Consider the following 23,545-nt stretch of genomic DNA (forward strand, 5'->3'; position numbering starts at 1 on the left):
TGAAAACTAGGATCCAATTAGTTTTTTAAATAATTTTCCAGTGTGTAAAATGTTCATTTTTTTTTTTTTTTTTTTTGAAGATTTTATGGCTACCTTGGTTTGGATTTGTAGAGTGCCTTACCCATGAGAAGATGTTGCATGAGTTAAAAGCAAAAACAGTTCCGTGATGAGCATCTTGTCTCCTTCCTAATTTCTTCTCTTTATTTAAGGTGTGACCCCTGCCCCCCCACAACTGTTCTGGCACATAAATGAGGAAGTCTTCCTCTGATGCTTAATTATCCATGTCACATCTGACAAACGACTGACTGAAGTAGTTTCTGTTATGACAAATGGATCTTTTAGAATGGACTGATTTTTTTTTCCCCCCTTTGGCAATTCACATCATTGGCCTAGAAAACATCCAGTAATACAGACTTGTTTAAATTAGTTTGCAGAATCGTAACCAAAATGGGTTTGATTGGAAATCAAGTTTTAATGCTGCTTTGAAAAATACTTCCGTACAATGTTATCTTTCTCATAATGAAAAAAAGAAATAACATCTGATAAGTCCATGGTTTGTTGAAAGCACAGGTATTTTTTGTTTCCTTGTCTTAGGTCTTCCAAAAACTCTGCTTTGAGCTTGTTAAGTTCTTCGGCTAGAAGTTTCAAGTTGTACGGAAACAGCTGTTCACCTAAAATAAAGATATTCTCAAATTATTTGTGTAAATTAAATCAAGCTGGACTGATGACAGCAGGAAATTAATTTGATTACTTCAGACAAACCATTCAGATTCTTCTATAAATCATAATTGAGTTGGTGTAATATATAGACAAAGGTCACATTAATGTGATACAGGCAGATCATTTAAATAACTTGCTATGACATGCACAAGCAGAAAAGATAAACCTGAAAGGGACTTTGTGTTGACAAAATAAGTTGACTGAATTCTTACTGAATTAACAGGTAGTAAGGCAAAAAAGCAGAGCTAGAAAATGACAATTTGGCTTTGAAGCTCTGATAGACAATACCTAGAACAGTTGTCCAATATAATTTTCGACAATGATGGAAATATTCTATATCTGCCCTATTCAGTCCAGCAGCCACTAGCCATGTGGGTAGTGTGACTGAGAACTGATTTTTTTTTTGAACAGCTTTACAGAGATATAAATCACATAACATACAGTTTACCCATTTAAACTACAATTTAGTGGTTTTAGTATATTCACAGATATAAGCAACTATCACCGCAGTCAATCTTTGAACATTTTTATCATCTGTACTCTTTAGCTATCACCCTCTTAACTCCATTCCCCCTGTCTCTGCCCTCAGTCCCTAAGCAACCGTTAATCTACTTGGGGTCTCTAGATTTCCCCATTGTGGACATTTCACATGACTGGACTCATAACGTGTGGCCTTTTGTGACTGGCTTCTTGCACTTTGCATAATGTTTTTAAGGTTCATCCATGTTGTAGTACTTCATTCCTTTTTATGGCTGAATAATCCATTGTATGGATAGACCACATTTTGTTTGTCAGCTGATGGACATTTGGGTTGCTTCTACCTTTTGGCTATTAGGAATAATGCTGCTATAAGCACTTGTGTACAAATTTTTATAGGAACATATGTTTTCATTTCTAGGTCCCGTGGTAATTACATTCAATTGTCTGAGGAACCGCTAGGCTGTTTTCCAAAGCAGCTGCACCACTTTACATTCCCACCAGTGGTGTATGTGGGTTCTGAGTTCTCCACATCCTAACAAACACTTGGACTTTTGGATTCTAGCTGTCCTAGTGGGTGTGCAGTGGTATCTCATTGTGGTTTTGATTAGCATTTCCCTGATGACTAGTGATGTTTTCATGTGGTTACTGGTCATTTGTATATCTTCCCTGAAGAAATTTCTATTCAGATTCTTTGCCCATTTAAAAAATTGGGTTATTTGTCTTTATTGTTGAGTTGTGAGAGTCCTTTATGTATTTCGGATATAAGTCCCTTATGAAATGTGATTTGCAAATATTTTCTCCCATTCTGTGGGTTGTCCCTTCACTTCCTTGATGGAAGCAGAACTGAATTTTTAAATTTTATTTAAGCACAGTTTTGGAAGCTAGTACCACCTCCTTCACACACACAAAAAATTAATGGGTAGGAAAAGAGTCAAGAGTAATTTGGGCATAACCCTATTCCCCCTTCCCTTCATTTTATGGACAGACAAATAGTTGAAAGAACTCCTACAACACCTTTTTGTTTTCATTCTGATCTGATGCCATTTTTGTTCCAGCTCTCTTTTTCAAACTTTGGATTACAACGCATAAATGGGTTGCAAGTTGCAACCAGTGTTTTTCTAAGATGGAATCAAATAGAACACAGTTCATTAAACATGTGAGGGTTTTGTGAAACTTGTTTCTATGCAGGAGTGTGTCTGTACTGGGCTACACACTAGGTTACAGTATTAAAACCTGCTTACGGATCATGGTTCAAAAAAGTCTGGAAAACAATATGGTTAGTATATTGTTTCTTTTTCCAATGTTCTAAGTTTTTGTAAAGGTATTAATAATAAATGTTGGTGATGTAGAGGAACATAACAGAAAGCATAAACTAGAATCAGACTTAGCTCAGCATCAGGTTGCGCAGGTACAATATTTAGCAGGTGTTAAGTTCAGCCTTGGACAAGTTACTTATCCTCTCAGACCTTCCATTTCCCCATTTGTAAAATTACACTTACCTGATAGGATTCTAAAGACTAGAAACAATATTTATAAGGCACTTAGCATATAAAAGGAGTTCAAGAAATGTTAAGCTGCTGTTATTTTTTAAATCAAATTTTAAATATAGCAAAGAGTTCAATATTTAAAACCTGAAGGAATTATTTTATAAAACTATAATTATCACATATTTCATCTAAGTTCAGACTGACAATGCACTAAGCCTGTTCAAACTCCATGCTGATTTTACTCCTGGCCCCTGACTACCTCTCCCCATCCCTTACTTCACCCCAGACTCAATGGCTTCTTTTCTGTTCTAGAGCATACCAACTTTACCTGTGGACTTTTGCACTTGATGTGTCCGCTGCCTGAAATGATCCTGCAAGCATCAGCATGGCTTGCTGTTTCCTTTCATTCACATCTTTGCTTCAATGCCATTTCCTCTGAGAAGCCTTCCTGATTACCCTCTTAAAAATAAATCCTCCCATCACTACCTTGCCTTACCCTACTTTACTTTTCTTCAGAGCACCGGCATATATTCATATATTTATTTATTTTTTGTCTGTCTCCTCACTATGATGTTCTGCTCCCTCACAACTCCCCAGTATCCAAAATAAAGCCTAGTACAGAGTAGCCACTCAACAAAAACCTACTGGATGGATGAATGCCTGGTTCCAGAGGTAGAAGTTTTAGCTTAATATAACCAAGTTGCATAGTTAAACTGAAAACATGATGTAAACTTTATGAATGAAAGCAAATAAACTACCCACGTCCAGGGAACAAGAGTAGCAGGAAAGAATAGTCTCAACTAAATAGAATCTTAACTACTCAACACACCTTTCGCTTCCTTCATTGTCTGAGAGACAATTCTTCGGAGGGTCTGATCAGCTTGATGAAGAATGTTAGTTGAACAAATAATTCTGTCTGTTTCCTAGGTAATAGACATTGTTATTGGAACAGTTATCTAGTTTTACAAAAGAAGTAACTAAAGTGTAGGGGATGCATAGGTGAAGAGACAAAGAAAAGGAAACGTGACTTTTCTGTTCCAGTTATTCTTCCCTAGGAGAGGGTCTAAACGAAATACATCCAGTTGTAAACTGGGTTCCACGTAGGCAGTATGCTGGTAAATGTCTAAGAATGGGCTCTCAAAGAGAAAAACACAAACCTATCCATAGTATTTTGTCTATTTCTACGGTGTAAATATTCCCATCCACGCCCACTTCGAGCTACCAACATAATGTCAACAGGCTCCAACGTTTCTGAAAATTTAACAGTCGTCTTTGACCAGGCAGTGCGAGCTCCCTCCAGAGTACCACTGCATCCAGGTGTCAGGAGCTGAATGCTGGTAAGATGCCAAGGCAGGGACAAAGTGTCTTTCACATGTTACTCATATTTTACACTCAGGTCAAAAAGATCTTCCTACAAAAGTTCCTTCTCATTTATACTAAATCTAAACTGGAAGACTTACCTTTTGTTCCACATTCTCCTCCACGTATTTTATTGGATTTTCCAAAGCCGTAAGCAGTAAATCAGTCAATTTCAGTCTATAAGACAAGGTAGGATAAAATAAATCCTTATATCAAACACCTGTTTTTAAAGAACTTGTGTTTATGGGTACTAAGCTGAATTCTAGAGGAATGAAAGTGGTATATCCAAACTCCTGAACAAAAGGGGAAAAGCAAAGTGATTTGGGAGCTACCTTCTACTTGCAAAATTAAAATGTAGAAGCTCAAAACAAGTGATAAGCCCCCCAAATCCCCTCATGTAAAAAATACTAATTTCCTAAGACTCATATTAATAAGGTTTTAAAAGACATTCTCTCTTTTCCCTCATTAACTGCTGAACTTTAGGCTCCTAGAACTTTATATTCCCTAAAGAAGGAGGCTTAGTCTTTATTTTCTGGCTTCTGCTCATTTACTGGATGTGAATTTGCAAAGTTCCCCACAGGACAAGAGGTCATCGAGGGTTGCAGTAGAATTCATTTATTCATTTAACAAATATTTATTGAGCATCTTCATATATGAAAAATGTTGTACAACTATGTATGTGAAACTATGTGCTAAGCTGGGGTTGTAGCAAGATCCCTACCCTCTCTAAGCCTGATAACATAATGGAGAGAGACAGAGAATAAATAAATAAGCAAAAAATAATAGTTTCAGACAGTGACAAGTGGATAAGTGAGTGAAGATAATGAACAAAGTGATCATAAGAGAGTGACTGGCTAGCCTATTTAACACCCTTCACGCTGGGTAGGATGGTCAGGGAAGCCAGTGAAGCTTACGTACGTGGGAAGGGTAGAGGGGACGGCAAGCACTATGGCCCCAAGACAAGAACAAGCTTCTCGTGTTCATGGGACAGAAAAGGCCAGTTTGGTTGAAAAGGAGCAAGGGGAGAGTCGTGGGCTATGAGGCTGGGGAGTTAATCAGGATTAGAGCTGGGGGGCGGGGAGGATAAACTGGGAGGTTGGAATTGACATGTACACATTACCATATATAAAATAGGTAACTAACAAGGACCTACTGTAGAGCACAGGGAACTCTACTCAATACTCTGTAATAGCCCATGTCGGAAAAGAATCTAAAAAAGAGTGGATATAGGTATAGGTATAACTGACTCACTTTGCTGTCACCTGAAACTAACACAACATTGTAAAGCAACTATACTCCAATAAAAATTAAAAACAAAGAAATTTAGGGATCAGATTTAAAATTCCAAAAAAGGAAAGGAAAAGTACTGAATGTCATGTCTCTGAGAATATAAATTATGAAGTCTGTCACTCAAACATCATGTGCACGACAGGCAGATTTTCGTCTGATGAGATTTTTAATTATACGAAGTGAAAACTTTTAATGCAATCATGAGAGAGTTACATGTCAAAGTAAAGCTCTAATTTAAGTTTTCCAGAATAGTCTCATCTTAAAAAACAAGATTCTTTTCCCCCCAGCGTTCCACTCTCTCTGTTTTTGCTGACCTAAACTTTTCCCCCTATGAGTCACCAAACTAGTAAAACAAAACATCTTCCTTGAATGGACATGTTTTTAGTAAAAGAATAGAACGTTAGGGCTTCCCTGGTGGCGCAGTGGTTGAGAATCTGCCTGCCAATGCAGGGGACACGGGTTCGAGCCCTGGTCTGGGAAGATCCCACATGCCGCGGAGCAACTGGGCCCGTGAGCCACAGTTACTGAGCCTGCGTGTCTGGAGCCTGTGCGCCACAACAAGAGAGGCCGCGACAGTGAGAGGCCCACACACCGCGATGAAGAGTGGCCCCCGCTCGCCGCAACTAGAGAAAGCCCTCGTACAGAAACGAATACCCAACACAGCCAAAAAAAAAAACCAAAAGAATAGAACGTTAAAAAAAAAAAAAAATCAGGGTTAGAGTGTGCAAGTTATGGTAAGGAGTTTAAACTTTGCTCAGATACAAGGAGTAGCACTGAAAAAACATAAGCCAGTGAAGTCACTGAATTAAACCTTCACCTCAACGTGATCTTTCTCACGAAGAAAAGAGCCCAGGTTCTGGAATGAGTGAGACTGCAATGGGTCCAAATCTTGGCTCTGCTATTTACTATCTGGATATGTTACTTTACTTACCTGGGCCTCAGTTGTCCCATCATGAAAGGGGGATAATTGTATCTGCCCTCAAAGGGTTGTTGTGAGGACTGAATCAGATTGTACATATAAAGTGTTCAGAACTTGCCCAGGACATAGTATCTGCTCAATAGCTGTTGCTGCTAATAGTAGTACTAGTAGTAGCATTAGTAGTGGTAATAGTAGTGGTAGTGGTAACAGTAATAGTAGTGGTAATAGCAGTAGTGGTGATAGTAGTGTAGTAGTAGTAGTAGTAGTAGCAGCAGTAGTAGTAGTAGTAGTAGTAGTATTTCACAGAAGCCTGGGAAAGGTATATTTGTCACATCATCTTTCAACTTCCAATACAGGGCCACCAGACTTCAGACTTCAGTCATAGCCATGCTATGACTATTTTGGACCATATTCTTAAGACCCAAGACAAAACTGCAGATTATGTTCAGGGTTGGTACTGACACTGGCAAAGCTCACACTCCTCCTTGCTTCTAGCAAGAACTGGCCCCCAGAGCAGAGATACTAAACTTAGGCTGCTCTCACGGGGCAGAATGGGGCATCTCAACGCCTCAACCAGCCATTCACTTGCGAAGGAAAACATTTTCAGTATTCCAGAAAGAGGAGCCATCAATTGGCTACATGCTCGCCTTCTCAAAGTTTCAAGATATTATGAGAAGTTAAAATTAGAAATCTCAGCCATAGCTTATTTCATTAACCCTATAAACAACAGTTACTTAAATCGAATTTTTTCTTTTTTTCTTAGAATGTTAGAGTATTACAAAATCCATGGAAACTGTATCCTGGGAACAAAACATTTTGAGGAATGAGTTTAAAAAATTAGCCTTTTAAAAACTGCTGATCCCTTCTGGAAAACAGTCAAGCAGGAACTAAGGAACTGTGGGCAATATACCTCTCGAACTGCGCTGTCCCATGCAGCAGCCGCGGGCCACATGCAGCCAGTTAAGTTTAAAGTGATTAAGATAACATTTAAAATTCAGGTAGTAAGTTGCACTGGCTATACTTCTCAAGTGCTCAATGGTCAGTCGCATGTGGCTAGCAGCTACCATACTGGACAGGGCAGATAGAGAACATTTCTATCATCAGTGAGACTTCTATCAGAAAGGTGCTGAACTAGAACTCTCCAGAACTCTAGAATTCTCAAGACCTATTTTAGGAATGAAATGCATTAGCCACCACAGCCACAAGCCTCACATCTACACAAGCAGTGTAACTGGAGTGAGGGTTAAGGCAAATTAGGATTTAGTACCAGTTCCACTCCTTTTCTCTCTATAAGAAAACTACTGGGCAATCTGTTTAGACTACGCTACTTCAGCAAGAGTATCAGAGATGTGCCCTACTCTGAACTCCCTGCCCTGACCTCTGGGAAACAGTATAACTTTAACAAGAGTACACATTTGCAAACACACCTGGGTTCACGTCTCAGCTGTAACAATCTCAGTGACTCTGGGCAAACTAAACATCCTCACTCAGTTTCCTCTTCTAAAGAAAGGGGAAATAATGTCCCTCTCCAAGGCTTGTGTGAAGAGTAACCAGGTGGATACAGGGAAAGCATTCAGCACAGGGCCTGGCTCAGCAAAGCAGCTAGTGAAGGACACCTTTGAGTAGGCTACCTGGCCTCTGAAGCATATGCTGGGCTCTGAATTGTGAGGCTGTTGTGTTCCCAAGCATTTTTCTCAGGGTTAGGCTTTTCTATCTTGCTTCCCATCAGGTGGATGGTCTCGGCAGGCACTGGAAGTGGTCTCTGGCCATTCCTCTGTAGACAGGTCTCGAGAGAACACTCTAAAAAGAGCTGGCAAAAGCCTAATGAATCTGAAAACCATTCAAAAACCACAAAATTACTAGGGTACTATTTTTCCAAAATGTGAAATATACGTAGACACGTTAGACACGTTACCCCACCTGCAGCAGGAAAGACCATTTGCAATACTGAACATGGAGCTTTGAAAATTAAGTAAATCCATATAAACCTCCTAATCCAATCAAGCTCTCACTAAAGACAGTAGTGATTTTGATATGCGAATAAATGTCTCTGAGTGTAAGAAAAAAAATGTGTTAATTACATTTCCGAGCCAGCTGATAGACTTGATATCTCATACTTTGATAATAAAAGTTGTCATCTAAAATCAAAAGCAGAGGTCTAGAAACAGCAGTCTTCGTTAAGAGATAGTGAGACTGGGCCTCAAGTGCTGAAGAAGATATCAGATCTTGATCCTTCAAGCAGGTTAGAAAATCCTCCCACATGGCTTCAGTCCTGCTGGGTGGGGCAGACATCTGACACCCGTTAATGACAGCCAGAAAGAAGTATTCAAGGTACTTCAACAGTTCCTGGCGAAGCGATTTCCACTGGGATGGCTGCAAAATACCATAGAATTGCAATTTATATTAGGCTTTGGCCAGTAGGGTGGTCATGCCTCAACAACCCCCCTGCTCCATATGATAATTTCTGAACCATCTGGAGTTCTCTAGACACAACTTGCTTTCTCATCCTCATGTCTTCATATACGCTGTTCCTCTGCCTGAGAAACTACTCAGTGATGTTAGTTCTCTGTGAACTCTTCTCAGACTCAGCCATGCGGAAGGCAGCTCAGACCGTCCCTTGCCTATCATGACGCCCTGTTCTGTGTATATTGGGTCTCCACTCTAACAGGGTTTACATTGTTTAGGTATCTCTATGTCCCTGCTAGATCAACAGTCTACTGTATACCCAGGCTTCAGCAGAGGGTCAGACACCTAATAGATGCTCCAGAAATGTATATGAAATGACTGAATGAATAAGTGAATAAATGAAAGAATGAAAAGCTGTTACCATCCAGGAGAAAGGAGGAACCAAAATCAATACCCTGGGACTTCCCTGGTGGCACAGTGGTTAAGAATCCGCCCGCCAATGCAAGGGACACGTGTTCGATCCCTAGTCCAGGAAGATCCCACATGTTGTGGAGCAACTAAGCCCGTGCACCATAACTACTGAGCCTGCGCTCTAGGGCCCGTGAGCCACAACTACTGAAGCCCACGCGCCTCGAGTCTGTGCTCCGCAACAAGAGAAGCCACCGCAATAAGAAGCTCCCGCACCGCAACAAAGAGTAGCCCCCGCTCGCGGCAACTAGAGAAAGCCCGCGTGCAGCAACGAAGACCCAACGCAGCCAAAAATTAAAAAAAAACAATATCCTGCCAAAATAAAATAGTTTGGCTAAGATATAGCAATGCTCATTTGCCCTTGAAATAAGAAAAGTTGTAGATAGAAAGAGGATCAGCTGAAAGGTCCCTGGGTCCAGATGAAAAGACCTCAGGCTAACAACAGGATTGGAATGGGATAGGGAAAGATAGAGGAAGCAGATTGAGGAGAAGAGAATAAATAGCTTGAAAATATAAGCAGTCTTGCGCTGCTCAAAGGCTCTGGTGAACACTGACATAGTTATGAGGTCAAGGCTGGAGGGAAAACACAAGGACAGCAGATCAGGATCCCTCTCCTGTCTGTCCATGCTCTACCACGTCACTGAGATTATGGCACATAAAACAAATACATCAGCAAAACCCGCTCAAAAGGAAACAGAAACACGATCACTTCCTAAAAGGTGAGATATCCTACTCGTGGTGACTGGATGAGCCCCATGGCCTTGGTCTGTAGGGGGAGAGTGGAAAAAATATAATAAGAAAAGTGAGGGAAAACCCCAGCAGATACCACAATCCCTATCAACAACTTCCAGCTTTCTCCATAGTGGTAAAAATACTATTACTTAAGTAAATCCGGTGTTACCAGGGGCCTGATACTGTATTTACCTCACAGTTAACCAAGAATGGGGAAGTATATAGCTTTTGTGGAGAAGTTCAAAATTCTTCCATGTGCCAAATGTACTGTATTTTTGCATATATACTTACAGAGTGGAATCACACCATATTTGCATTTTATTTATGTGAATTCATCTACATTCGGCACTAAATGACAAAAATAACTTTAAATTTTTCAGAATATGTTAATCAAAAAGTATTTTCTCTAGAGTGAGCATGAGATGGGTGACGTGACTCTACTCTTCCCCGCGGAAGTCTCAGTTTTCACATGCTTCTCAGGGGGATGCATCTCACAGCGCTGAGGGTGATCTCAGGGCTTAAAGAGAAGTATGTACTGGGAACCCAAGCTGACCCTTAAATACAAGCCTATTACTTCATCTGGTGGTCAACTAAGAAACAGCCATCTTTTCCTACTCTGGCAGAAGCAGGTTTACCCTCAGTTGAATGAAGATCCAGCTTCAGACGCCAAGTCCTTCATTTGCACAGAATCTATTGTCACAGGAGGGGCCCTAATAAGTACCCTGTCACTTATAATTTTGTATCCTTTTTCTTTAAAAGGGTTTCCCCAAACCGCATAACTTAAAGCCCCACAATACCTGGATTCGCCTGGCTGAATGTTAAATTGGCTGTGTTGGAATTTTTGAGAGACTCTGTCCTTCTTTTCAGAACAACCTTCCCAAAGGATTTTCAGGAGGATACTTGATTATGGGGGACGTCCACCTTGCACGCTGACTTCAGACCCTAACCTTATGCTGGTGGCTGTTTGCATCGTTTTCTATTTCTAGTCAACTCATTGTGTTAAACCAGCTCCCCTTTCCTCGAACTCCAGTCTCTCCTCTATCAGGGACCCACCTCCCACACCAGGTATTACCCAGTACAAGAATCGTGGAGTTTGTAGATTTCCCTCCGCGACAGCAGTCTAGGCCCCGCCCCCTCCGTACTGACCAACGGGCGAGCGCTTGCCTCCTCTAGGAACGCGTCTGGCATGACGTCATCATAGGCGACGACGCCCACGGCCCAGCTCCTCTCCTGCCGTAGACTGTGGCTGAGGGCACGCGCGAAGGTCGACTTTCCTGCTGCGGGCAGTCCACAGAGGACGCAGAGACCTAGCTTCTTCAGCTTCTCGCTGCGCGCTCCTCTGGCGTCCTCACCTGCCTTCATGCTGTCGCGAGAGACCCGAGGTAGCTGCCAGCGTTGTTTGCGGCAATGTCCGCCAACTGCGCATGCACAGTCTCCCACCGCCCTATTGCGCCGCCTATTGGCGCAATGGAGGAATGGGCGAGCCTTCGGCTCCAAACACCATGCGTGGTCGCGGTTGTATCCGAGGTCGTCCCCTTGGTCCCCTGAACCCCTGGTACTGAGCTTTCTGTGAGGCGAGTCCTCTAGTCTGGGAAGTCCACGAGGATGCGTTTCGTAAAAGCTGGACGTTTCCTAAAGGGTCAGAAAGTTAGACAATCTTCAGTTAGAATCATCCTTCCTTCCGGAAACTCGCAAACCATTAGGATCTGTGCCTAGGGTTTTTGTTTGTTGGTTTTTACGATTAAGTCCGTTGCCCAGGAAAATCGCAGAAGAGACTTCGAGTCTTTTCCTCCAGCAGTCTTTGGAAGGTCAATTACTGGAAATCAAAAAATAGGAGTCGAATCTGAGTCCGACGACTGTGCTCCGCTGCCCCTCACAGTTGTGATAGGTGGAAGGGCAGAGTAAATAGTAGTCATTGCACCCTAACGCCGCCAGTCGGCAGCAAGTGTGAGGAAATAAAGGCAGGAAAGGAACATCCCCAGACTTCAAGCCCAGTGCATTCATGCAGAGCACACTAGGTATTTTAGTGTTAAAAAAGAAACGCTAGGGCTTCCCTTGTGGCGCAGTGGTTGAGAATCTGCCTGCCAATAGAGGGGACACGGGTTCGAGCCCTGGTCTGGGAAGATCCCTACATGCCGCGGAGCAACTGGGCCCGTGAGCCACAACTACTGAGCCTGCGCGTCTGGAGCTTGTGCTCCGCAACAAGAGGCCGCGATAGTGAGAAACCCGCGCACCGCGATGAAGAGTGGCCCCCGCTCGCCGCAACTAGAGAAAGCCCTTGCATAGAAACGAAGACCCAACACAGCCAAAAATAAATGAATAAATAAATAAATAATAAAAATAAAAGGAATTCTTAAAAAAAAAAAAGAAATGCTAAGCTGTGAAGAAGTATAAAACAAATTCCCTCTGTGGGGATGTGGTGTAGAAAAATTGAATTCATTTTCTATCTTTCACGTTATTTTAGGAGATTACATCTTAGTCATATGAAGTTATGTTTAAAATGTGAACGAGTGAAAATCAGTGTATACTGGGACAAAATATAATCAATAACCCAGTGCTAAATCTGATATACTTGTGATTACAGAGCATGTACACATACATTATCTCATTTTCTTTCTCTTGGATTGAAGGTGAGCATTGAATTAAACATACTTTTCATTTCATGACATTATTGTCATAGGCCCAGTGCAAGATCCCTCTCCTTAATTTATTATTTTTCATCACTTATCCACACTCACACTCATTTCCTCCCCTTTTCCTAGGCAACCTTTTTTTTTTCTCGTTTAAACATGGTTATTGTTTGTTACTTATTTTAAGATAGACTTTTTAAAGAGCAGTTTTAGGTTCATAGCAAAATTGAGCAGAAAGTACAGAGAGTTCACATATACCTCCCCCCACCCCCAGTCTCTCTGGCTATCAACATCCAGTGTGGTACATTTGTTACAATCGATGAACCTACACATCACTATCGTCCGAAGTCCACAGTTTACACAGGGTTTACTCTTGGTGTCATACATTCCATGAGTTTTGGCAAATGTATGATGCTATGTATCCATTATTATAGTGTCATACAGAATAGGTTCACTGCCCTAAAAATCCTCTGTGCTCTACCTATTCATCTCTCCCTACCCCAGCAGCTGCTTATCTTTTTGCTGCCTCCATAGTTTTGCCTTTTCCAGAAGGTTATATAGTTGGAATCATACAGCCTTTTCATATTTGCTTCTTTCACGTCTTTCATGGCTTGATTGCTTGTATCTTTTTAAGCACTGAATGATGCTCGACTGTCCGGATGAATCACAGTTTATCCATTCACCTACAAAGGTTATCTTGGTTGCTTCCAAGTTTTGGCAATTGTGAATAAAGCTACTATAAACATCTGTGCGTTTATGGACGTAAATGGACGTAAATTTTCAACTTATGTTATTTGGGTAAATACCAAGGAGCGTGATTACTGGATCTTGTGGTAAGAGTATGTTAGTTTTGTAAGAAAGTGACAGACTGTCTTCCAAAGTGGCTGTATCATTTTGCATTCCCACTGCAATGAATGAGAGTTCTTGTTGCTTCATATCTTTGTCAGCACTTGGTGTTGTCAGGGTTTAAAATATTCTAATAGGTGGGTAGTGTAACCAAACAGGACCCTGTGGGGCCTTCCCAGAACAGACCCCCCCTCATCATGTCCTCCGCCTGCCTCTTGTCTGTAGAAAAACTTTAGCCTCCTAGGCCTTCCCCAGGTTCCAAACAGTAAATTTAATCAGAGAAGTGAGAAAATGCAGAAAGAAAGGAAAACAGTCAAGCAAGACAAAATAATAATAGTCATTAAACAAAGTCAAGGACCTTTAGTTCCTCCTCAAGGGTTATAGATAATATTCTGAGCCAAGTCCTTTGAGCTCTTTTGCAGATACTGAAATCCCCACCAGGTGGAAGAAGTTAACTCTATGCTGCTAACAAGCACATATGCATGGGGGTCCTGGAATCAATCTCCAGCGGATACTGAGGGATGACTATCTTCTCTGGTGAGGTTTTTGTTCAGATCTTTTACCCATTTTTAAACTGGGTTGTTCATTTTCTTACTGTTGAGTTGTAAGTGCTGTTTGTATCTTTCGGATAACAGTCCTTTTGCAAATATTTTCTCCCAGTCTGTGGCTTGTCTTCTTGTTCTCTTGACACTATCTTTGGCAGAGTGGAAGTTTTTCATTTTAATGAATTCCAGCTTACCAATTACTTCTTTCATGGATCGTGTCTTTAAAGTTGTATCTAAAATGTCATCACCAAACCCAAAGTCATCTAGATCTTTTTCCTATGTTATCTTCTATAAGTTTTATAGTTTTGCATTTAGCATATAGGTCTATGATTACATTTGAATTAATTTTTGTGGAAGATAAAAATCCTGTATCACATTTTTTTTTTTTTACATGTGGTTATCTGTTTGTTCCACCTCCATTTTGCTGAAGACCTTTTTTTCCTCCATTGCATTGTCTTTGCTTCTTTGTCAAAGATCAATTGACTATACTTGTGAGTCTATTTCTGGGCTCTGTATTCTGCCCACTGATCTGTCTATTCTTTTTGCCAATACCACACTGTCTTGATTACTGTAGCAGTACAGTTAAGTCGGGTACTGTCAGTCCTCTGACTTGGTTCTTCTCCTTCAATACTGTGTTGGCTATTCTAAGTTTGCCTCACCATATAAACTTTAGAATAATTTTGTTGATATCCACAAAAGAACTTACTGGACTTTTGATTGAGATTGTGTTGAATCTATAGATGAAATTGGGAAGAACTGACATCTTGACAACATTAAGGCTTTCTATCCATGAACATGGAATATCTCCTTTCATTTAATCCTTCTTTGATTTCTGTCATCAGAGTTTTGTAGTTTTCCTCACATAGACCTTGCACAAATGTTGTTAGGTTCATACCAAGTATTTCATTTTTAGGGTGTAATGTAAATCAAATTGTTTTAAATTTGAAATTCTACTTGTTCGTTGCTAGTGTTAAGAAAGCAGTTGACTTTTGTATGTTAATCTTGTGTCCTGCAACCTTTCCATAATCACTTATTAGTTCCAGGAGTTTTTGGTTGATTCTTTGGGATTTTCTACATAGACAGGTCATCAAAGACAGTTTTCTTTCTTCCTTCTCAATCTGTATACTTTTCATTTCCTTTTTCTTATTACATTAGCTAGAGCTTCCAGTATGATGTTGAATAGGAGTGGTGAGACATTCTTGCTTCATTCCTGATCTTTGTGGGAAAGCATCTAGTTTCTCACCATTAAGTATGATGTTAGCTGTAGGTTTTTTTGTAGATGTTCTTTTTTTAAAAATTTATTTATTTATTTTTGGCTGTGTTGGGTCTTCGTTGCTGCACATGGGCTTTCTTTAGTTGCAGCAAGCGGGGGCTACTCCTCGTTGCGGTGCACGGGCTTCTCACTGTGGTGGCTTCTCTTGTTACAGAGCACAGGCTCTAGGCACGTGGGCTTCAGTAGTTGTGGCACACGGGCTCAGTAGTTGTGGCCCACGGGCTTAGTTGCTCTGTGGAATGTGGGATCTTCCTGGACCAGGGCTCGAACCTGTGTCCCCTGCATTGGCAGGCGGATTCTTAACCACTGCTCCACCAGGGAAGTCCCTGTAGATGTTCTTTATCAAGTTGTAGTTCCCCTCTATTCCTAGTTTGCTGAGTTTATCATGATGAAAATGTTGGATTTTGTCAAATGCTTTTTCTGCGTCTACTGATATGATTGTGACTTTTCTTCTTTAACTTGATATATTACATTACTCAATTTTCAAATGTTGAGCCAGCTTTGCATGCCTAGAATAAACCCCACTTGGTCATGGTGTCTAATCCTTTCTACACATCACTGGATTTAATTTGCTAATATTTGGTTGAGGATTTTTGCATATGTATTCATGAGAGATACTGGTCTTTGGTGTTCTTTTCTTGTAATATCTTGTAATGTCTGGTTTTGGTATTAGGGTAATGCTGGTCTCATAGAATGAGTTAGGAAGTATTCCCTCTGTTTCTATCTTCTCAAAGAGATTGAAAAGAACCGATATAATTTCCTCTTTGAATGTTTGGTAGAATTCACCAGTTATTTTGGACCAGTTATCTTTTTTAACAACCTGTTTGGAACAAAATGATTTTTTAAAATTTTTATAAAAATTGTTTTATATTTCAGAACATCAAAACGAGCTATTATGACTTCAAGTTTAGGTGTCCACTATCTAAAAAGACATGCTCTTCAAGGACAGGTTCAAAAATAAGCATGTGATGTTGGCATACAGCCATAATTAGAGTACAACCCTGAATTTATAAAGCTTTCTTCACAGACCTCACTCTCACCTGAGACCTAGAAAAGGACAATAATGTGATGAGATACTTACTGAACATGTGGTCTCTTAAATTAGCAGGGTGCCAACATGGTAACATTGCATTTAGTACCAGAGACAGAATATTTGAGAGTCCAGGTGGGTGAATTTTTGGGTCAAATAATGGGGCCCAGACCACTTGGGTATGTGAACTATGTCCTGCTCCACACACTCCCTTCTTCCCTCAGCCCCAGGGCTGACCACTTCGCCCTAGGGAAGGGAGCTACTCTTGGCTGTACTTCAGTGGAAGAAATACTACACACCTCTGAGAGTGTAAAGGTGTGCCACAAAATCATTCTCTTCTTGAGAATGATCTTAAGAATGTACTATCTCCTTATCAAAGAAAGCAAGTGATAACTCACATATATCTAACTCAGAGTTTCTCCCTTTCCTCCAGAATTTATATAGTCAAGTGGGCCATCCTCAAGAGACATTTGTGACCCATTTTCCCTCACATAGTAACACATAACCTGAAGGCACACAGATCACTCCTGTTTAGGATTTATTGTTAAACTTGATTTAAATCACTATTAGATTGATTACGTCACATGGGCAGTGTTAGCTGTCATCATTCTGTTCCTTCTGATACTCAGCAGAGAATGGAGGTTGGTCAGCAATCCTTCATGCTGGAGCAGTCACTCTGCTTTGAACTTGGGGTGAGACTGCTTGACTGACCTTACTTTGCTGGTTCTGTTCTATCAGCTCTGCCACTCACAGCCACAGGCATTGCATGGGAGTCTTGCCTCACCTAGACTACCACATGGGCTGTAGGAGGTACCCAGCACCCAGTTCCCATTTTAGCTTTAGCTAAATCTTCCCATGTCGGGGGTGTTCATTCTGTTCTTCTCATGAGGGCTTTCAGTTCACTGTGATCCAGCTGCCTGTTCCAGACATGTTAGTTGACCTTAAGGGGAACTGTATTCATCTGAGAGCAAGTGAGCAGAAAAAGCAATGTGTGACAACTCTGGGTTTAAGTTTCTGATCTGTATAATGAATGAAGTCCTCTTAAGGGGACTTAGAAAATCTGAGATTCCACCTTCTGACATCCCCAGTATCTTCAGAAGCAGATTTTCTCCTCTGGTTACTTTTAACACTGTTTTCCACCAACTCAGCACTCAAGTTCTTTAATCACTAACAGAAATTGCTAACAGTCTAACTGCCAAAGCCCAGGTTTATTTAAACATAGCAAGAGCCATAAGACCTCATCCCTCACCACTTTTGTCCATCTTCTCTTTTCTTTACTGATCCCTAGAGCTAAGCCTTCTGGAACCCCTTTCTAGTCACAAACAGATTTTTACTTTTAAAAAGACCTTGAACTGCTTTACCTTAACCTCAAAATGACTCTGATAGCATGGCATTGTTCACAACCTCTCCAAAATCTCACTTGTAGTTGCTGAGAAGATTAACTAATACATGTTTACTTTGTGGCCTAGTAGACACTTAGTAAATGCTGGTCTCCTTGGCTGCCACCCACTTATAGGTCCGTGAAAATGAACTTCCTTACTTTACTCTCCAATGAGGTATTGCTCATACCCATTTCAATAACTCCTCCTCTAAAGTTTTTATGACAAAGTAAAAATTATAAGCTTATTTGCTCCTTTTCTATAATCACCATCAATGTCATTTCCAGCTGAATCATGTCACCAGTCTTATCTTCCTTCTTAGCTTCTTTAAAAAAACCTAATAAAGATAGCCTAAAGTGTGAGCCAGATACTCAAATGTTACCAAATCTTGAACTAACACCAGTATCTAGTGTTTTTCTGATTTCCCAAAGACCACTTTGCTCCTGGTATTGTTAGGATGAAAGCAAAGTAAATGACCTAATATGCTGAAAGTGGGTACTTAGACCCAGAATAATCATCAATCTCACTAACCCTAAGAACCACCAAAGTGTGTGAGGAAAGATCAAAGGTACAAGAAGCAGTTCTGCTAAGAAGAATCTGAATGCTACCAACCTCTGGCTCACAGATGAAACCGATGTCAATTCCTTGGTTTCTTAAGCTTCCAAAACAATTTTCTCAGAAGAAAGCAATTCCTAGAGATTTCCAACAGAGATTTTCACTGTTTCCTTACTTCCATCATGGTGTCATATGTTTAAAATTATTATAAAGATGTTTAAAACAATCAACCCCCTCGAAAGCCTAATAAATGAGCCTCGTATTTTAACAATGCGAAAGTTAACCATTCAATGTTCACTTGATATTTGTGTACCAAATACTGCCTTAAATGCTGGGGATTCACACATAAATAAAGACATCGTCTGGTGTTAAAAAAAGCTCATAATTTATTTGAGGAGAGAAAGTGAGAAAAATAAAATGTGCACAGCACAGAGATAAATATAACTACAAATTTTAAAAATTTACATTGGCTGTTCACATTATGTTGTATATAAAAGCACAACTATCAAAGGTAAAACTGGTAAAAAGGATTCTATAGCTTCCCCTTAACCTGCAATCTAATAGTACAACATATCCCTGGAAGGACTTTAATAAACATACCTCAAAATTCTACAATTATACATAAAGACAGGTAATTTTTATAAAAAACACACAATATTCAAAATGAGTTGTGAACATACTATGTAGCATTTTTGCTCAGTTACTTCTTCACCATGTACAAGTGTCACAAAAACATAACAAAAAATAATAAAACACATCCAATAGTTGATTTAGCTTGGATACTATTTTATTTCATTATTAACTTACCAAAAGAAGAGTTAGTTCACATAGATCTTAAAACTCTAGGTAAGCAGTCTAAGACCCCAAGAATGCAGGATAAAACAATCCCATGAAATGGGTCCATTATGAAAGTTCTTTTTAAGCCAGGTATTCTGAAGCTGGAGTGGATTTTTCCGTAGATGATACCATGTTATTCATGCTGGTTACTTTTCAAGCCACTCTTTTTACTGGATTCGTTCACATTAGTGTATATTACTGTAGATCCAAGCAGAATAAGGTTGTTAATTTTTTTTAATGTAGAAGATAAAACCCACATAAACAAAAGCTCTTTGCAGTTTTCAACAGTTTAAGGGTATAAAGAGGTTCTGAAACCCAGAGTGTTTAAGAATCTGTTATAAGGCATGTACAGTTAGCAGTAAAACATGGTTATGTGATTACTACCTACCTTACCCCCAATACCTATATTTGTATCTTTAAAGAAATCTTTTCCCCAATTTTAATTCTTCTCTTTACTAAGACTCTAGGGTAGTGACAGTGGGCAGAGACAGGGAAGCAAGAAAAGCATGTAACAGTAGTGCAGGGTTCTTTTTTAAAGCTGCACACACTATCTCCTAATAAAACTCTACTACTTCCCCCACTTAGAATTAACTGCTGTTACTAATGGAAGAATGCACAATTCTTCAAGTCTTGTTGCTGTTTGTGCCTTGTAACAGATTCTTAAACAGGAAAGGATACAGACTAAAGTTAGCAAAGCAAAGGCACATGGAGCAGAGTCCAAGAGAAACCAGGTGCAAGCATCCAGCAATGATGTGTGACAGCATGTGCAGAGTATTGCCAACCAAGGAAGCTCACCTGAGTCTTGGTGTTCAAGGTTTTTATTGGGGGTCAATCAGGTAGGCATGGAGCACCAATGTGCTGCCATTAGTTTCTTAGTCTTCAGCCTCTTCAGAGGCCAAACTAAAAGAGTATAGCCCTGGGGGCTTCCCTGGTGGCGCAGTGGCTAAGAATCCACCTGCCCATGCAGGGGACATGGGTTCGAGCCCAGGGCCGGGAAGTTGCCACATGCTGCAGAGCAACTAAGCCCATGCGCCACAACTACTGAGCCTGCGCTCTAGGGTCTGCGAGCCACAACTACTGAGCCCACGTGCCACAACTACTGAAGCCCATGTGCCCTAGAGCCCGTGCTCCGCAACAAGAGAAGCCACCGCAATGAGAAGCCCACATGCCACAATGAAGAGTAGCCCCCACTCGCCGCAACTAGAGAAAGCCCGTGCCCAGCAACAAAGACCCCAAAGCAGCCAAAAATAAGTAAATAAATTTATATTAAAAAAAAAAAAAAGAGTATAGCCCTCACCAAACATCACACTGTTAGCATAACCTAGCTGGCGGGGCTGAGGCCCATAGTTAAAAAGACAATTTTATTAAGCAGATATTCCAGCAGCTTAGAGGATAAGACAGGAGTTAGTCCGGAACCAGGTCTTTCTTTGGAATGTGGGCAAGTTTTGAACATCCCACGCTTAACAAGTTAACCCTTTACTACAAAAACAGCTTTAGGATAAGAAGGTGTCACACAGGTGATAATCATGGATGTAGGCAGATTCAGCTACACATCAAGAGCTTCCCCATAATTCCTACATGTCTTCAGAAAGGCTGAAGCCAGGCTGTATTGAAAACTGTATACAGTCCAGCAATATTGGACTAATCAGAACAGAGGTTATAAATGACGTGGCGGTGGCGAGCAGCTATAAATGAAGTTGGGGAAAAAGGGGTAGGAAGGTTACTCTTTCTTTCCCGCTTCTAACTTAACTGCAGGTCCAGCACTGAGGCAGGGTGAGAAGAAGGAACTCCAGGCAACCATAGGGCCTGCAGGGACCAGAAAGAACGGGAAGGGAGGAGAAGAGGCACAACTCAAGTGGTACCAGCTGGGAGGATAGTTAAGTTCCTATAACCACCTTGCTGGGAAGTATACTCCTGGGTAAAAGGCAGGGCAAATACAGTAAGAACTCATTCTACTTAAAATTAAGATGGTCAACACCTCAACTGTCATATTACTAAATGAATGGGCCCAAGAAAATTAATACCACAAGTCACTTCTTTCTAAAATGTACCTTTCAAATATGCATTGGTTCATATTCTGAAAACAGATTGGAAATATGCCTCTAAAGAGCATATTGAGTTCTTACACATTAAGCTGTAATAAACTTTAAGTGAGTGAAAGAATTGCATAGTACATCCTAGTAATATTGGTGGTAAGTTTCCAACATATATTTTATGATTTATTTCAAGGGGAAAAATAGGGCAAAAATATCAGTTGCAATTCATGACGAGAGTAATTTATCATATTAAGAGTGAGGTCAGTTCTGAACAACCACCACCCTGCCTTTGAGGAAAAAAGCATAAGCTTGAATTTACTATTTTTGCCTTTTTCTGCATCTCTTATTTTGTGATAAAGCTGCCAGCCAACTCTCACCAATCTATCAATTCCATACAACAAACCTGTACTCAACACCTTTACTAGGCATAAAATAATTATTAATCTCAGCAAGCCTACATAGTAGGGAACACAAATAGGTAAACTGATAAAGTTTGAAACCATAAGAGAATCATAGTACCTGACAAAGATTCTTGCTTGGCCAAACTTTATTCAGGCTCCTGAACCTTCTCCTAGGCTCATCTGGGCATTTCCTTGTAAAATCTAGTTTTGGCAAGAACACTGCTAAGTCTATTTAGCAAGATCCCCCATCCTCCATATCTGACCACCCTTGATAGCTAATCAGGTTCCTCATCTTCCATCATCCCCTGGGTGATGTCTAATAACCCTGGCCTCTCACCAGCAAGAATTCTGTTAGGTAGGTTCAGGCACAATTATCTAGACCCTTGAGGTTTCTCATTAGTAATTTTCTATCCACTGACCCCCCTACCCTGCTCCTTGGCTTTAAATTCTCACTTGTCCATGCTGTATTCAGAATTGAGCCTGGTCCTACACTGAGGTCTTTTCCCCTATTATATAGTTCTGAATAAAATCTGCTTTTACTGTCCAGTTTGGGTTTTTCTCTAACATAAATTAAAAGTATAAGAGTCGTAGAGAGGAATGAGTTTAATTCTATAGCAGAGTGGAGATCTGCTTCATTTTGAACGATGAACAGGATTTTCCCTGTTCCAAAAGAACAGGCATTCCAGAGTGAAAAGCCTGCGCAAAGGTGGGGGAGATGGGAGGGCAGGGAGGCAGGCGGGAGTCAAGGTACAAAGGCTGTACTCGGTCAAGAGCAACAAGCACCAGAGGGCAGTGCAGAGGATGGAGTGGAAGTGGTTGAGAAGGAAGGCTAATGACAGTAAAGAAGCTCCTGGAACTGTTCAAATGAAAGCTAGTGCTTGAAAACAGAAGAAGCAGAGATGAAGAAAGAATAGGTTTCCTCTAAGAAAACCAAGATTTGGTAATTTACTGGCTGTGCGAAAAGAAAAGGGGAGACCATAGAAGTCTAATTTCCTGACTCTTGGTCATTCAGCCTTATTCAAGAAAGTCAAAGTCCACTTGACAGTATTGACCTGGCTCCTTAAAGTGGAGATGGGTGTTTCTGAAGAAGAGCCTATTTTCTTTGGGCTGTCCAAAGCTGGTACTGTGAATTAAGGTTAATATACAGGAAGCAGGCACTGTAAGACAAAAACACTGATGTAGACAACCGAGAATGCGTCTGGAGTATTAAAACACCTTTGCAAATTAGGCCCTTTACACTCAAGGCCTTTGGAACTCTGACATCCCACTTTTCTATATTCTAGCTCCCTTTTTTCTTTCAAAAGGTGGAAAACTCATCTGCACAGGCCTCTTCAGGAAGGGGACAGAGAGCGGTGGTGGGGAGGGACCATCTACCTTCTTATCCCGGGGGCATCGGGAAAGAGCCACCCGCTCCCACTTCTCCGGACCCAAAGCTTCAGGGTCCTTCAGGTCCAGCTCGCATTCTGCTCCACCGCAGACCCGAGGCCGCCGTCCTGCTCGCTCTGCCCGGGGCCGGGAGGGCAGACCCCACCCCCCTTCGGGCCCAGGCCTTTCTCCACCTTCCACCCGGCCCGGGGGACACGAGGGCGGCCCGCGCCACCTGACAGGGCGAAGCCCCAGGGCCACAGACCTTCCTCACATGCCACCCGCCCCGGCCCCACACCAAGGGGGACACCGTCCCAACCTCCTCCTCAGCTAAAACCGAACGACCGGCACCCACCTGACACCCTCGGAGGAGAGAGCGCGTCTGCGGCGCGGGCTGAGGGCTTCCTGAAAAGCCGACTCCACCGCCCGGCCGCCGCGTCCCCAGCCCCCCGCACCCCACCGCACTCCGCGGAAAGGCTCGGCGTCCGCGCCACAGACAGCGAGGGTCGGGACGAGGTCCTTCAGGTCTCGAGAGCCACGACACCACACCTACCTCACGACGTACTCTCCTCACCGGACCAATCCTGCGGGTCAGCCCAGCCACCGTCATCCACACATTTCTGAGGCCAACGTCAAACCACCACTCGGTTCCCACGGGCGCCCCACCGCGCCTGCGCACAGCCCAGCAGCTAGACCAGGCTGTCAGTGCGCATGCGCCGGACTCCAGCTCTCCACCCGCCCCCCCACGCATATTTTGAATGCTCCGCCCAAACCGGCCGGCGCGCGC

At 41.6% G+C, this 23,545-nt stretch overlaps 1 protein-coding gene and 1 long non-coding RNA gene across 3 annotated transcripts; both read right to left on the reverse strand.

The window, feature by feature from the left end:
• Positions 1 to 47: 47 nt before the first annotated feature.
• Positions 48 to 23,478, reverse strand: PSTK (phosphoseryl-tRNA kinase). 2 transcript variants are annotated; one of them, XM_082424332.1, is made up of 7 exons: positions 23,312 to 23,478; positions 11,008 to 11,493; positions 8,337 to 8,628; positions 7,887 to 8,085; positions 4,148 to 4,223; positions 3,517 to 3,610; positions 48 to 671 (listed from the first exon to the last, which is right to left on the reverse strand). In XM_082424332.1, the coding sequence occupies exons 1-7, from the start codon at positions 23,366 to 23,368 to the stop codon at positions 472 to 474; spliced, it is 1,404 nt and encodes a 467-aa protein (XP_082280458.1). In that variant the 5' UTR covers positions 23,369 to 23,478; the 3' UTR covers positions 48 to 471. The 2 variants fall into 2 exon arrangements, with proteins under 2 accessions (XP_082280458.1, XP_082280459.1); XM_082424333.1 differs by lacking the exon at positions 3,517 to 3,610.
• LOC309642616 lies at positions 15,535 to 23,305 on the reverse strand. The gene is made up of 3 exons (XR_014253292.1): positions 23,114 to 23,305; positions 18,177 to 19,154; positions 15,535 to 15,975 (listed from the first exon to the last, which is right to left on the reverse strand). It is a non-coding gene; the product is annotated as an uncharacterized lncRNA (long non-coding RNA).
• Positions 23,479 to 23,545: the final 67 nt, after the last annotated feature.

This window comes from Balaenoptera physalus, assembly GCF_965194825.1.
Source record: "Balaenoptera physalus genome assembly, chromosome: 14".
In the NCBI taxonomy this organism is placed as follows: Eukaryota; Metazoa; Chordata; class Mammalia; order Artiodactyla; family Balaenopteridae; genus Balaenoptera; species Balaenoptera physalus.

What these genes read in the sequence shown, in the direction of transcription:
- PSTK (XM_082424332.1), bottom strand. Translation starts at nt 23,368, where the DNA reads ATGACGGTGGCTGGGCTGACCCGCAGGATTGGTCCGGTGAGGAGAGTA. An exon ending in AGGAGAATGTGGAACAAAAG is followed by an intron (nt 3,611 to 4,147) that starts GTAAGTCTTCCA and finishes TCTATTACCTAG; the next exon opens with GAAACAGACAGAATTATTTG. An exon ending in GACAATGAAGGAAGCGAAAG is followed by an intron (nt 672 to 3,516) that starts GTGTGTTGAGTA and finishes TCTTTATTTTAG; the next exon opens with GTGAACAGCTGTTTCCGTAC.